Source organism: Calonectris borealis, chromosome 2, assembly GCF_964195595.1.
Source record: "Calonectris borealis chromosome 2, bCalBor7.hap1.2, whole genome shotgun sequence".
Classification (NCBI taxonomy): domain Eukaryota; kingdom Metazoa; phylum Chordata; class Aves; order Procellariiformes; family Procellariidae; genus Calonectris; species Calonectris borealis.
In genome coordinates, this window is record NC_134313.1 from 137098200 (window position 1) to 137113544 (window position 15345).

The following is a 15345-nucleotide window of genomic DNA, read 5'->3' on the forward strand; positions in this document are numbered from 1 at the left end:
TGGCCTCTGCACTCTGTGGTGGGTCTTGGCAGTAACAGCATGGGCTTATTTTCCTTTGCTCCAGAGAACATGAGTTGTGAGTCGAAGACAAATCAAAAACCAAAACGAAAATGATGGGGTTTTCTGTGTAGTCATGGCTCATACAGCAGTGTGCAGGTCCCAGGTAGCACCACATGTGTGCTGCTAACTACTGCTGGTTGCTTTTGCTGCAGTTTCCATGAAGAGTAACTGACCCTAAACCCAACCACCTATCATGGTCAACCCCTCTTCTCTCTCTTCAAGGTCACCCCCTCCCTACATTTCTCTGTGCTTTCTGGTTTTCCAAACCATGTAACACTCCCTCTCCACCTGTCCTTGCCTCTCCCGCACACCCTCCTCTGCACACCCTCCTCCTGCCCCATGGCAAGCAGGTGATGTCCTGCATCCCACTCAAAGTTCAGCTGACCCAGACAAGCCGTGCCTCCTGCCATAGCACCGAACCCTCAGGAGACGCTGCCCCTCACTCCTTTCAGGCAGTGGATCACTTCCATTGATTTTGCTGATGTGGGGCTCCATGGTTCAGGCATGGCCCTGGCGTCCTCTTCCCAGCAAGGTAACAGTTACCCAAAACCAGATTTGTTTTTGCACTTCGAAGTTTTTTTCTGTAAGAAGCAGGGAGGAGAGAGGAAAGAGGGGAGGAAGGAAGGAAGGAAGAAAGGAAGGAAGGAAGGAAGGAAGGAAGGAAGGAAGGAAGGAAGGAAGGAAGGAAGGAAGGAAAGAAGGAAAGAAGGAAGAAAGGAAGGAAGGAAGGAAGGAAGGAAGGAAGGAAGGAAGGAAGGAAGGAAGGAAGGCAGGCTGGTAGGCAGGCAGGCAAGCCCCCAGAGCTGCCTACAGATGGTCACCACCGCTGTTTCCAACCTTTGCTCTGTAATGACACTGCTCAACACCCCAGAGGAGCTCCAGGGCTCCGGGCACAGCCAAAATTATTGGTGAGAAGGAGGTGGAAGGAGAGCCAGCTCTTCTTACCTTGGGGGCAGCAGCTGCTGCCAACACAAGGGAACCCTCGCAGCTTCGTGATGTCAAAGTGAGAGGAGAGTCCTATGGGTCGCAGCACACACAGCAGGGACAAGCAGAAAGCCGGGGAAGCTGTGCTCGCTCACCGTGGGTCTGCGTGCCGGCGTACCTTCCCTCACCTGGTTAAGTCAGTCCCTGTTTCCTCCCCTGGTCCTGTTTCCCAAAAGAGAAGGTTTAGGGCAGACTGTTATTTGCTCGCATCGCGGGATGGAAGACTCACGGAGGAAAGCTCACCCGGGGGGCAGCGGAGCAGCGGCGGGGCAGCTCCGCCTGCGGCGGGTGCCCGACGGGCTCTGCGGCGGGGAGCGGGGCCATCGGCCGCGTCGGGCCGGGCCCGCTGCCCCTCGGCGGCGGCTGCGCGGGCGTCCTGGCCCCTCGCAGCGCCTGGGATGGGAGGCCTTTGCCCGGGGGACAGGGAGCCCCCCGGGCAGAGGGGAAAGACGGGTCTTTTCCCCGGAGCAGATGAGAGCGCTCTTCCAGAAGCCTTGTCTTTTTCGTCCCTGGGATTTATCTCCCCTCTGCTATTTCCTTCGCCCTCTCCGCCCTCCCACCTCAAACGCAGCCGGGGAGCCGCGGCGCTGCCCCGGCGCTGCCCGCTCTGCCCCACGCCCGGAGGTGCCCCGTCCAAGCGGTCGCTGCCAGGCCGGCAGCGGAGGCGTGCAGTCCCCTCGCAGGGAGCAGCAAAAGTGCATCGCCCCGTTTGTTAACGGATGGCAATTTCTAGCTTTCCCTCCCAGGCGTTCCCCGTTTGAATCTGAGCTGTTGTTAAAAAGACACACCACCTGCTCTATGCTACCAGCGAGCGGGGAAGGAGGCACAAAGGCGGGGGATGGGGAGAAATAGCTTTGGCTGCAAACATAAAAGAGAATTTAAAATAAATAAGCCGGTTCCCAGGAAGTGCCGGACTCGGGCGCCTTCAGGGAGGGCGAACTGAAGTGAACGGTCAGTAGGGACAGAGTGTAGGCAGAGAGCTCTGCACACCCTCCCGTCTCCCGGTATGCCAGGTTCGGGACGCGGATCCTCCCCGGTTCCTCTTAGGACGAGCTCAAGGACTGGTGCGTATGTACGAAGCCAGTGCTTAGTTTCCCCGCTGCTTCCACGTCTGAAGATGGCTTTCTCCGAGCGCAGTCCTTTAGCCTGACAGGACAAGGCTGTGCCGTCCCCCACCCCCCCCAGGTCAGAAATGTGCGGCTCCCTCGGAAAGGCAGACCCCGGGGACGCTCGGTGATGGGAGCGCGGTGTGTGCGAGAGCGGGACAAAATTAGGATGTGTCTGGATGCTGCCCCGCGGGTAATTTCCCTTTCCTCCTTTTCGCTGCAAGCCGAGCCCGCTGCGGCGGGGAAAGCCCGAGAGATGCGGGCTGCCCCCGACTGCTCCGGGGCAGCAGCCCCCCCAGCGCAGGCACGAAGCGGCCTGCTGGCCCTTCCGCAGTAGCGCAGGAGGTGCATGGGCACCCCCATAACCTCCCGCCCCGGCCCCCCAGCACCACCCCAAAGCCGAGTGCTAACCGAAGGAGCCTGAGGGAGAAACCGCGGAGAGGGAAGCCGAGAAAGGGGTGGGGGTAAGGATGTATGTGTGTGGGGGGGGGAGGCCAGATCACTTGTGAATGGCTTGAAAAAAATAATTGGGGGAGGGCGTGGAGGGGGGGAAGCGGAAACTTTCCTATAAAACTCAGCAAAAGTCCCTCCTCTCCACGTCAGGCCAATGACACTGCTGCCCCCAAACTTTCCGCCAGCAGGAGCTATAAGAACCTCCAAGTCTTCAACTTTCTCCCAATCCCAGACACCTCGAAGGGGCTCCAAGGAGGGATCGGGAGGGATTTTTTTTGGTTGGCGTTTTTTTTTTTTTTTTCCTCTTGGATCCTGATGCCATCCCCCCTCCCCCCAAAGTGAGGTCCTCCCTCCCTCCCTCCCTCCTCCTCCTCCTTCTCCTCGCAGGCCAGCGAAGCAGCCGATCAAGGGGGAGCTGGCGGGTTAGGTGCCCCCCTCTTCTCCCTGCCCTCCCCCCCCTCCCGGCCCGCTTCTCGCGTCTCCCCCCAGAGATGATGCAGCAGGACGAGTCAAACTCGCCAGTCTCCCCCGCCGACGACAGCTTGAGCAACAGCGAAGAGGAGCCGGACCGGCAGCAGCTGCCCAGCAAGAGAGGGGGGCGCAAGCGGCGCTCCAGCCGCCGCAGCGCCGGCGGCGCCGTCGGGGCCGCGGACGAGCCCTGCAGCCCGGCCCAAGGCAAGCGAGGCAAGAAGTGCGGGGCGGGCGGGGGCGGCGGGGGCGGCGGCAGCAGCAGCGGCGGCGGCAGCCCCCAGTCCTACGAGGAGCTGCAGACCCAGCGGGTCATGGCCAACGTGCGGGAGCGGCAGCGCACGCAGTCGCTGAACGAAGCCTTCGCCGCCCTGCGGAAGATCATCCCCACGCTGCCCTCGGACAAGCTGAGTAAGATCCAGACCCTCAAGCTGGCGGCCAGGTACATCGACTTCCTCTACCAGGTCTTACAGAGCGACGAGCTGGACTCCAAGATGGCAAGCTGCAGCTATGTGGCCCACGAGCGGCTCAGCTACGCCTTCTCGGTGTGGAGAATGGAGGGCGCCTGGTCCATGTCCGCATCCCACTAGCAGGCGGCGTCCCCCACCCGCATCCCCCCGGCAGGAGCCCTAGGTAAGGCAGGGACCCCGAAACCGGCGGGGAGAGGGGGGTTGGGGAACCGAGGGGCCGCCGGCTGCGCCATGGGCCGGGCACGCGTGGCCGTGGGGCGAGAGGGGCCCTCCCCGTCCGGCCGGGCCTGGCTTCCAGGGCCGGCCGGAGAGCAGGGCTGATGGAGGTGCCCCCCCTTCCCCGCTACGGCGCGTCCCTCCCCCTGCGCGGCCCGAGGTGCGCCCCCCGGCCCCGCGGGGCCCACGCGTGGCGGGGCGCTGCCGGCGGCCGGCGGGGGTGGGCTGCGGGCGGGGAGGCGGCGGCGGTGCGGGTGTGCCCCGGCCAGATGGGGCCGGCCTGAGATCACTTTTTCACCAAACACTGCGGAGCCAGCGGGGCTGCTGGGATGGTTCCTGCTGCCGCTGCTGCTGCTGCTGCTGCTGCTAGTATTTTGAAGTGAATCCATGTCCGCCTGTGTGCTTCCCGATGAGCGTTTCCTACCGCCCCGACAGCCCCCTTCCCTGGGCTCTGACACCGCTGGCTGCCGGGCCGGGGTGTCACACGGCCACCGCACCGCCTGCACGGCAGAGGCACGCCTTTCTCCCTCCTCTATTCATGCCCCATATGTGTATTTCCAGAGACAGAGAGGTGTAGGTAGATGTGTCTGTATCTTTCATTTCAGTAACGAGTTTTCCGCCCTCTCTGGGTTTTTGCAGATGACATTGTTCCCACAGAAGGAGAAAATGGACAATCTAGAGACTCTGAAGTTGGATACGATTTTTTTGGTCTTGTCTAAAAAAAAAAAAAGTACCAAGGATTTCTTGGAAATTAGAAGAGCAATATCCAAATTCAAAGCAGGGCGTGGGGAGCACTTAAGGAAAGAGAAAGAGACAAGGGCTTTGGACAGTGACTACCCTTTGGGCGTCGGTACAATCCACACATCTCTGCATTCTGATAGAAGTCTGAATCGTTCGATTTTTTTTTTTTTTTTAATTTTGACGAAGAATGTTGGAATTTAACTTTTTTTTTATTTGCCTTTTTTTGCATGCATTCCCAAGAGGTCGTGCCTATGAGCCACTGATGAAAGGAAATACATTATTGTGGACTTTCTTCATTCTTGAATGAAACCAACCAACCAACCAAAAATATCCCTGTAGAGATGAAAACTTTTTTTTTTTTTTTTTTTTAGGGGGGAATAAACTGGGCTCAAGCTGTTATATACCCGGTTCCTAACTTTTTTATTATTATTATTTTTCCTCTGAGAAAAAAAATAAACATTTTATTTATTTATTGATGACCCATGTTAAAATGCAAATAGATCCGGTGTCTAAATGCATTCCTATTTTTATGATTGTTTTGTAAATATCATTGTATATTATTTTTCTGCAATAAATAAATATGATTGAAATTTTAATAACCTTAAAGTTTGGTCTCTCTGAGAACTCAGGGTTGGAACTGGAGATAAATACCTGCTTGTTGAGCTGTAAAGACACCCAGGAGAGAGGGGGCACTAGTATAAACAAACCAGGCGAAAAACGCAAATAAACTAGCTACTGACAGACACAGGCACATTATTTATTGAGACAGCTTTATTATTCTGCGCTGAAGCTCACTGCATTTTGGGGGGAAGATATTCTCTTCTCTGTTTCTCTCCCTTTCCCCCTTTAATCCTAATGCCGAGCGCCGCGGAGTTCCGCGGGGAGCGGAGCTTTCGCCGCGGAGCTCCGGCGCTGTCGCTGTGCTTTGCCCCCCAGATGTAAGGCAGGAGCAAGGCCCATTCCCCAGCCCCCGGAGCAGGCATATTTGCTGATATCCCTGAGGAAGAGGCACCAGTTTTAAACAGGGATTCTTCCATCCACAGGCAAAGAGAGAGAAAGTGAGATTGAAACAGGGAAGTGTCTAGCGAGTGGGGTTTTCCGGTGGAAGTGATGTTTGACTGCTCTGCTCTCTAGGGTTTTATATAATATATAGACTAGCGATCACATTTTCATTGTACAAAGCACGGAGGGATGCGCTAACTCCCCCTCTTCTCCTTTTCCACATGTAGGGCGCATGTTGCCTCTGTTTCTTCTCACCATACCCTCCGCTGGGTCCCAGTGTGCGGCGAGACCCCAGTTGTAAGACAGAGGAAACCTCCAGCTCTGAGGGCTCGGAAGGAAGGTGAAAAGGGAAGCTGTTAAAACGAAAAAAAAACCAACCCAAAACAAACCCAAACCCCAACCTTTATAACCGGACAGCTGATTCCGCCTCTGCTGTCACTTGCTCATCTCCCAGCGATTCGCAGCCGGTCCATGACCGGGGAGCGGTGCCTCCGGCCCCTCCGCGGCTGCGAAGGGTGCGCGGGTGCGCAGGGGCGTCCGCCACGCAGCGCTCGGCCCGGCCCTGGGAGCCGAGCAGAGTCCCCCGCGGAGACAGGGACCCTGCTGCCGGGATTCAGCCAGTGCCTAGGGTAAATAGGATGGGGTGTTTTTCCAAAACAGAGCCTGTTTGCATAGCCCAGGTTGAGTTGACTTTATTGCCTGAATGTTTTTGTTTCCATATCCACATATTACCGTCTATTGCTGACATAACAGTATTATGAATTTAATATCGTGCATATTTTAGGCCAGTGCGCAATGTTTACAGTAGAGAGCCCGCAGCGCTTGTTTGCACTGCCGGATTAGCGAGGACTTGGAAATTGGATGGGGGCTCTGGTGGTCGCAGCCCTCCGTGATGGAGAGGAGGGGGAGCCGCTGCGAGCTCCCGGGGGTCCGCTGCCTCCCCCCAGCGTCCCGGCACCCGCAGCTCCCGGCTCAGCGACTCGCACCTCTCGAAAGACCCCGCTCCGAAGCGACCCGGCTACCGAGGAGGAGGTAATGTCTGCCCGCGTTACTTCGGCTGCAGCAAAAGCGACGGGCAGGGGCAGCCGACGCGGGGCTTTGGCCGTGGGGCTGGGGGGATTTGAGGGGCTGGGAGTGGTTTCGGTTGTTCCTTTTGGGGGAGAAATCACACCGGGGAAAGGGGGAAAAACGCCCCACGTTTAGAAAGAAAACAGGTTCGGAGAAAAACGAGATGAGCTGCTCGGTGCTGAGGGGAAGGCGCATTTCGTGGACGGGGATACCTGCGAAATACAAACGAGGAATCAAGTGCATTTTAAAAACCCTGATTGCCCTTAGAAATGGGCCGAGAAATCCGGAGCAACTCCGCTTGGTGTACTCAAACCTGATGGACTCTGTCGCAACCAGCGAGCGGCCTCTGGCCCAGCCTGTGCTAGCCTTTGCAGCAAGCTGAAACACCCGGGTGAGAAAAATCCCCAGTTCCTGCCCATGGGGCTTATGCCACCGTCGGGTCTCCCCGCCTCACCCCTGGTCCCTCCAGCCGGGTCCCTGCGGCCGCCGCAGTCCTCCCCGAGCACCCGGCCGCTCAGCCGGTGCCCTTTCCCGACTGCGAACCGCTACCTTTGCTTCATTAAAAAAAAAAAAAAAAATCATAAAAAGGAGATAATCCTGATTTAAAAATACAAGCGTGCCCTTTCCTGGGTTGGAATTGGGGACTGCAGAGGCCTGGTGCTCCTAGGGCTAGAGCCAAAAGCGATTAAGTCAGAGTCAGGCTTACTAAAGGAAAAAAAAATTAATTTGTCTTTGGGGAATTTTAAACACTCTTGCAATCAGAAGATGAATTCTGCCTTTGGAAGTCCTGACTGATTTTGCTTCTTTCTCCGAGGCATCAATATGTCCCGTTTATTCGCAGACAAGCAAACCCGAGCGGAGAAGAGGTCCGGGTCCAGGCAGCTCCCCCGTCTCATCGCCACGGCCCCGGCCGCGCCGCGGGGCCCCGCGGAGCGCGGAGCTGGCGAGGCGCGGAGGCGGCGGGTGCCGGCGCTGCCCGGCCGCCGCGGGTGCTCGGCGCTGCGCCTCCTGCGGGGCGGCGGGCGGGGGGCGCCGGCCCAGGGCCCTCGCACATTCCTCGGTTTGGCAGGGGCCGCCCCGCTGCTTTCTCCAGGCCGGTATCGGATTCCTCCCAGGCGTATGATTTCACTTGAAGTCCTGCCCAGGAGCCCTTCAAAGTGCGCGCTTGTCCCGCTCCCATGATGTCAGGCGGTTTTCCCTGCATCTGTAATTTTAAGCAAAACAAACAAACGCGCGGTGGGGGGGGAGAACAGGGGGGACACAGAAGTCACGGAAACGCCGGGGAAAGCGCAGGGGGGAGGGCCTCACCTGCGGCGCCGGCATCGCGGGCACCTGCCGCCCGGGGAGAGCCACCGCGGGGCTCGGCGTCTCCGGGAGCGACTCCCGGGGAAGGGACGCAGCTCCCGGCGCCGGTCCCCGCCCCCCTCCCCGCCGGCCCGGCGCTGCTCCCAGCCACCCTCGGTGTCTGCGCCCGCCCGGTTCACACGGCGCTCCCTTCACCTGCCCCGCTCCGGCAGCCAGCGGCCCCTCCGGGGAGCGCGGGAGAGCTCCGCCATAAATTAGCATCTTTGGGAAGAGGGTGGTGGTAGTGGTGGTGACGGGAAGTCCAGTCCACCCCGTAGAGGGATCCGGGAGGCTAAGGCGTAAAAAAGAGGAGCACACATCCACATCCCACCAGGACTTGTTTTATTTGCCGCACAACATAACCTGCCCGCAGTAAACATGGCACAGGATGTATTTTACATTAACTTCGGCACCAGCTTCTTTCGACTTCAGTCCACTTAGTGTTCTTGGCAAATCAAAGCACGTGTCCTTTGAAGAAGGTGTGTAATTGGAGTTTAAGGCATGTATGGAATTCCCAGATGTCTATAAAGTAAGAAGGAGCATTTGGCAGGTCACTTGAAGGTGGAGCAGGTTAAAATCACTTGTACAAAAGTCCCCCCCTTTTTTTTTTTAAAAGCAAACAGCCGGCCATTTATAAGGACCAAGTGATCGAGATTGCGGGAGGCTTAGAGCGGTTTTACAGAGCAGGAACAATAAAGCTCCGGAAACATAATGATGATGATAACACTCGCCTAAAAATCCGAAATAAAACGCAAAACAAAACCAAATATTCAGATCGGGGGAAAAGCTGTCCGTTCTCCCAGTAATTCCCTGTCTCCTCCGCTCGCTCAGGAGCGCTTGCACCCCTCTTACTTAGATAGTCGTCTTGTCTTGCGTAGCCGACACTTCCCCGCTCTTTTCATAAAGAGTGGCATTAAATTTGTGGGAACTTTACGAAAATTCTCTTGTTCCCTGCATGAACACAGGCAAAAGAGGACGCGTTTCACTCCAAAATAATCCCGACGAACCACACTGAAATCAAGACGGCTACAATGATAACAGTAGCAAATAATAATGGCAGAAATAATAACGGAATCGGTTTGGGACAATTAAGCGCTCATCATTTGGCTTTGGGAGCTTTACCAGTGCTCGTGCAAAATATCAGCCCAAGCAAGACCGCGGGTTTGCTTGGGGGGTGCAGGAAATCCTGTTTGCTGCGGTGCACAGAAATCCCGCCGCGCAATATTGCGGCGGGACGGGGACCCGCTCTGCCCTCCTAATGCCGGGAAACCTGGAGGTGGGAGGGGGCGGGGGGGGGGGAGGATGCTCTTGGGAAGGGTCGGGGTCGCCCCCTCATGTTTAGGGTTGCTTTGTTCTGTTTGGGAGGAGGCAGAGTCATTAAACAAGCAGTCCAGAAAGGAGCAATACACACGGCTGCAGCCGTGGGGGAAAGGGGAGCTTCAGAGGGGAAGGGATTTTTGACATGTGAAAAGTTAAGCAGGTACCTGAAGGGGGTTTATTTTGACCAGATGTTAGAGCTTTTATGAAAATGTCACGTGAAATGAACAGATGTACAACTTGCAAATGGAGCCCCGCCTTGTAAATACTGGGAAGAGAAAGGCTCACAGAAAATCAAGCGTATATCATTCCTGCCATTTTCTATATGTATGTATTTATACATAGTTATACATAATGTCTTTTACATTAGGTTCTTTTAAAATATTGCTTTTTATTTGTTTGTTTGTTTGCGGAAAAGAAAACGCAGCTGTTCGGTCCAAACTTGCTATCCTCTTCCAGTGTGCCGAGCCAAAGCCACTTTCTCCCTTCCTCCTTTTTCTTCCTTCCTTTTCTTTCTTCCTTCCTTCCTTCCTCCCCCTTCTTCCTTTCTTCTTTCTTTCTTTCTTTTTTTTCCTTTCTTTCTTACTTTCTTTTAATCTCTCTTTCTCTCTCTCCCCCCCGGTCTCTTGCTCTTGCTCTTGTTCTTGGTCTCTTTCTCTCTTTTTCTCTCTCCCTTTTCTTTACTTCTCTCTTTCATGCTGTCTCTCCCTTTCACTCTGTCTCTCTCCCTTTTCTTTCTTTCTTCCTTTCTTCCTTTCTCCCTTTCTTCCTTCCTTCCTTTCTTTCTTTCTTTCTTTTCTTTCTTTCCTTCTTTCTTTCTTTCTTTTCTTCCTTCCTTTCTCCCTTTCTTTCTTTTCTTTCTTTCTTTCTTTTCTTTCTTTCTTTCTTTTCTTTCTTTCTTTCCTTCCTTCCTTTCCTTCCTTCCTTCCTTCCTTTTCTTTCTTTCTTTCTTTCTTTCTTTCTTTCTTTCTTTCTTTCTTTCTTTTTCTTTCTTTCTTTCCTTCCTTCCTTCCTTCCTTCCTTCCTTCCTTCCTTCCTTCCTTCCTTCCTTCCTTCCTTCCTTCCTTCCTTCCTTCCTTCCTTCCTTCCTTTTTTTTCTTTCTTTCCTTCTTTCTTTCTTTCTTTCCTGTCCGTCGACCCCCTCCTTCAGTCTCGGGTCCGTTTGATCCCAAGGAAAGTATCGGATCTCTGCTGGGAGGAGAAACTGAGACTAATCAATTGCCTTCTGTTTGAAGGTGGGTAGAGACTGCTAAGAGGAGCAAAGGAGAGCCGGGGCTGGCAGCCCCGAGCCCTCCGGGCACGGCGAAGGCGGGCGGCTCTGCCCGGCGCTGCCCTACGCTGCCGGCCCCGCGCCCACCGCCGGGGAGCGGGCCCGCGGGCGGAGGGACCCCCGGCCCGGCCCTGCCCTGCTCCGGCGGCGGGGAGAGCGGCAGCGCCGCGACTCTCCAGGAAATTAAACGCTGTCCTCAGTTCGACGTTTTCAGAAGGGCGCAGTCAGTCCTTCGCTAGCTGCAAGCCCTTCGTTCCTGGGTGGGCACTTTATTCTTCTTGCACGATTTTGTACTATTTTCCAGAAGGTCCTCTGGTGTTTTAGTTTAAAAACTGTGGCTTGCCTTACATCCACGATGTCCGTGGTTATCACTGTCGCGGCACGCTGGCAGGTAGGAGGGCGGAAAGTAGTCCCTCTGCAAGCCCACCAGCCTGGAGGCACAACACAGGTCAGCGAGACGCAGCCATTGCCAAGAAAAGACCCACGCTGGAGCCGGGGGCAGGCGGGGGGGGGCTCGGACTTCTGCAGCACCTGCCTATGTTCCGGACGTTTCATTCACAAACCATTTCCACGAGCTGTAAATATGCCTTGCTTGTTTCTGCAAACCTATTTGTACAAGTGGGTGTCCAGCTATCTTTTGATATATTAATTTTTAACTGCGTTGGAGGCTTTTATAATAGGTACCTGTATTAAATAGTAGAAGACATCTGACTGAACTTCGCCAGACAGAAATGAATTCGGTCTTTATTTTTCTTTTTATGTAAATGTTTTCAAAGGTAAAAAGGCTGACATTAAGCACATTAGCTTTGAGAATGACAATGCAGGCGTATATAATGCAGATAAATAGACTGAGGTGCTACCCATAATCTACAGCATCAGTCTAAAAATCCCTGGGGATTCTTAATCTAGATTTATTACCTTTGCGTCGCAATCACATGATCTAGTAAAAACGTTTAAAGTGAATGCAAATGGAAGCTTTTTAAAGTAAAACACTAACTGTGGAGTCCTTTTTTCCTTTCTTATCCGTCGACGCTATAAATGACGGACTCGGGATATTCAGCTGATATCACAAATTTCAGCAAAAGCCCATTTATCTTGTATTCTTTAATGTAATTTAGAAAACAACGGGAGAACGGTTTTTACATTTGTCTCAGAATTTGAAAAGGAGTAAGGCTTTTCTTCGCGTGTGAAAGTGTACATGTTCCGGACACACAGACACACACACATGCACACTCGCTTCTGAACTCTGGAGCTATCAAACATGTTTAGTGACTGAGTGAGATGCTGTCTACGGAGGGGTTGTTGATGTAGGAGCCAAATTAGTGTTAATTTCAAACAGGCGGCTAATTCCTCCACAGAACCTCAGCACTTTCAAAGTGCTTTGCTGTGCTTCATATTTAATTACTTGCGATGGAAAATACATTCATTTCCCACGTAGAAAGATTAGCTAATTAATTTGGTCTTTATCTCCCTCTCTCTATTTCTTTCTCTCTTCCTCCCTCCCTCCTTCTCTCCCTCCCTCCCTCCCTGTCTTCCGTCCTTTCTCTCTTTCTCTTTTTTTTCTCTCTCTCTCTTTCTCTCTCTCTCTCTTTCTTCCTTCCTTCCTTTCTTTCTTTCTTCCTTTCTTTCTTCCTTTCTTTCTTCCTTCCTTTCTTTCTTTCTTTCTTTCTTCCTTTCTTTCTTCCTTTCTTTCTTTCTTCCTTTCTTTCTTTCTTTCTTTCCTCCCTCTCACTTTCTCTCTCTCTTTCTCCCTCTCCAAGCATCCTGGAACACCTTTCAACTTCAAGGTTTTTACACCAATATAAACCAGATCCAGAACAGACTCCCTTCCCCCTTCCCCTTAGTCCTCAGATCTGAACTTAAAACATATATCATAGATCAGTTTTCATCCAGCGAATTTAGGCATAGTCCTCGACCTGTATTTTCAAAGAGATTCTGGGCTGGAGTCTGCAATATTTAATCCAGTCAGCTATTAAATGTCCTCCGGCTTGAATCAAGAATTTAAACAGGCATGTGTGCTGGGGATAATGACAGTTAAAGCAGTTTGGGGTATAGTGTGTGTGGCAGAGGGGGGGGAAACGGACAGAAGGACAACGATTATGTCTTTGATTTGGAAAATTCCTGAGTTTTAGGAGTTCTGTCAGAGTATTGGTGGGGGAGAACATGAAAGAAACCCCTTTGCTCAAAGGCATGGCTTTAATGGGGAGAAATAGTCCTATTAATACCTGACAGTGCCTGACACTCGCCTTTCTTCTGCCTGTCCAGCCGTAACGTGATACCCGCTCCCCCCAGTGATGGTCCGCGGGGGACCCGGCTCCGGCGGACGGGCCACTCCGCCGGCGGGAGGGCTCCCCGGGGTCCGTCCCCGCAGGGAGGGCTCCCCGGGGTCTGTCCCCGGCGGGAGGGCTCCCCCAGGCGCCCCACCAGGAGGGCTCCCCCGTCCTTCCCCTCCCCGGGGCCCTTCTTGAGACCTTGGGATGGATGGGCTGGGGAACCTGACGGTACTTCAGGCAGAGAAGTGTTTTGCTTTTTTTCCTTTCTTTTTTTTCCTTCTTCTGTCAACTATTGAGCCGATGGCCAGTTAGATTGAAAGACAGGGTTAGGGATTGGGTGGATTCCTAAAATCCTACAGGGCTTGAATCCAAGGAAGAGAAGAGCAGGGCGTGGGGAAGAGGCTCAGCTTTTGACTTGATGAAGCACGTGTCAGATTCTGCAGTTCAGGCAATTAAAACTCGCTTCTGATCAAAGGGCTTCATAAATCACCAGGAGAAGTGAACTGGTCAGAGACAGCTGTCTGTGTGAGCAAGCGGGGGGCAGCTGCCTATCCCCACCTTTCGGACACTGTCATCCACTCCCACTGCCTCTGAGGAGTCTCACTGGGAGTGGATTTGTCCTGCTGTTTTATGGAGGCTTGTTTTATTTATGGAGGCATTTCAGCAAGAAAAAAATATATGGAGGGAGTTCATGACCACTGTTGACTATCCCAAGGGCAAAGGTGCCACAGCATTTTCTTTTCTGATCAGAGAAAAAATGCTGGATGCTGAGGAAATAGTGACAAAAAACATTTCCCGTATCCTTAAGAATGAAGCATGAGATATCTGATTCTCTGCACTGGGCTCAGCCCCAGGACAGCCCTGAGCGCGGAGCGGGGAACTAATGCCCAGGAGCTCTTGGCTCTGCCCTCAGCTGGCTCCACTGCTAGGACCTGGGCAGTGAAAGGGAGAGGTGGGTGAAAGGGGAAGGGGAGAAGGGAAAAGGGTTTTGCAGCTGAGTGAAGGCAAAGCCCCTTCGATCTTGGAGCAGGGCACGGGAGCCAGAGAGTTCATGCAGCTCTGTGTGTGCCAGCCCCTGTCTGTGAGTCCTGCGGTGTCAGGAACAGTCCCACCATTCAACTTCCCACTAATGCATCTTCTCATGTCGGACTTGGTGTATTATAGAAGTTTACAGCTTGAGGGGCTGCTCTTTGATATTGGAATTTAGGGGTGAACCTATAAGTGGTCTCAAGGCGCTTGTCAAATTTGAGTGCTTTTTGGTGTGATTTATGGCAAAAGGCTCCTTTCTGACACTTCCAGATGCCAAACCTTTCACCTTGCAGAAAACGTGCTTGCAATAGCCAGGGTGAGTTTATGCCTGCTCTTTAAAACAGCTGCGCTGGGGTAATAAGATGGGATGCAAGCCCAGTAAGGAACCTTTTAATGAGATTTGCCAATGGTTCAAATGGTTTCTACAATGGTTTCCACCTCCTTCCAGCATCCAAGCTATTCACTGACATGCAACACTGAACCTGTCCTATCCATCCGGAGGAATGCAGGACACCCTTTCTCCCTCCAAATCCTTCCTTCAGATGGACTTCTTAAGTCAGCTTGTCAACCTTCCTCTTCCCTGTTTGTCATTTGGCCAGCTGAGTCATCAGGAGTCTCTGGAGATCCTTTTAATACAAGGCTTTTCAGAGATTTCTCTGGACAGAGGGCAACTGTGGAATGAGAATTTGAGACAGGAAAACAGGGGGCATTCATCTTCAGAGCACATCAATCACCATGAACTCTCCCAGGCTACTCCAACAGGCTTGGGATTCCCTTGCCAGAGATGAGTCACAGATAAATTACCAATGGCCTACAGAGAACAAAAGGTTTGGCCAAAAACTGCAAGGGGATGGGTGTTCTCCAAGAAGTAGCGGAAGCCTTGCTAACACATGCCTCACGATAGATGATGGAGCCTGATCTGCATTCCTGGTTCTCATGAACAGCAGGAAATAAAAACAAAAATAGATCAAAATTCACTATGTGGTGACTTCTTCCTTGCATTTCTTGGCAGGTGGACTCAGATGTTTGATCTCACTAAGAGACAGAGACACTTTTCCATCTGAAGTTGAAATAGCCCTCCTCCCAAACTGAACACATCAGCAAAACCAATTAACATTGAGCTTGGCTAGTTCTAGGTGGGGAAAGGACTATCACCACGTTAGAGTTAGCATTGCAACAGCAACTGTCATCTGATCACTTCCTCTTTGGAATGTCAATATGATTCAGTAAGGCTGATTTTCTAAGATTCTTCATTGCTGTGATCAAATTATGCAATATGGAATAAAAACAACAAAAGAGGAGGAGAGAGAAAGAAAAAGAGAGAGAAAGAAGAAGAAAGAAAAAGAGAGGGAGAGAAGAAAGAAAGAACAAAAACAAGAGAGAAAGCAAGAGAGAAAGAAGGAAAGAAAAAGAAGGAAAGAAAGAAGGAAAGAAAGAAGGAAAGAAAGAAAGAAAAGGAAAGAAAGGAAGAAACATAAGTTTTTAAGAGATTTTCCTGAATATAGAATGAGCAGTGTCTGCTGCATGGTTGTCAGCATTTATCT

At 52.6% G+C, this 15345-nt stretch overlaps 1 protein-coding gene across 1 annotated transcript; it reads left to right on the forward strand.

The window, feature by feature from the left end:
* The first annotated feature begins 2969 nt into the window (after positions 1-2969).
* On the forward strand, positions 2970-5092 carry TWIST1 (twist family bHLH transcription factor 1). Its single transcript, XM_075140775.1, has 2 exons — positions 2970-3704; positions 4397-5092. Exon 1 carries the CDS (start codon positions 3095-3097, stop codon positions 3659-3661), a length of 567 nt encoding a protein of 188 aa, XP_074996876.1. The 5' UTR covers positions 2970-3094; the 3' UTR covers positions 3662-3704; positions 4397-5092.
* The last annotated feature ends 10253 nt before the right edge of the window (positions 5093-15345 follow it).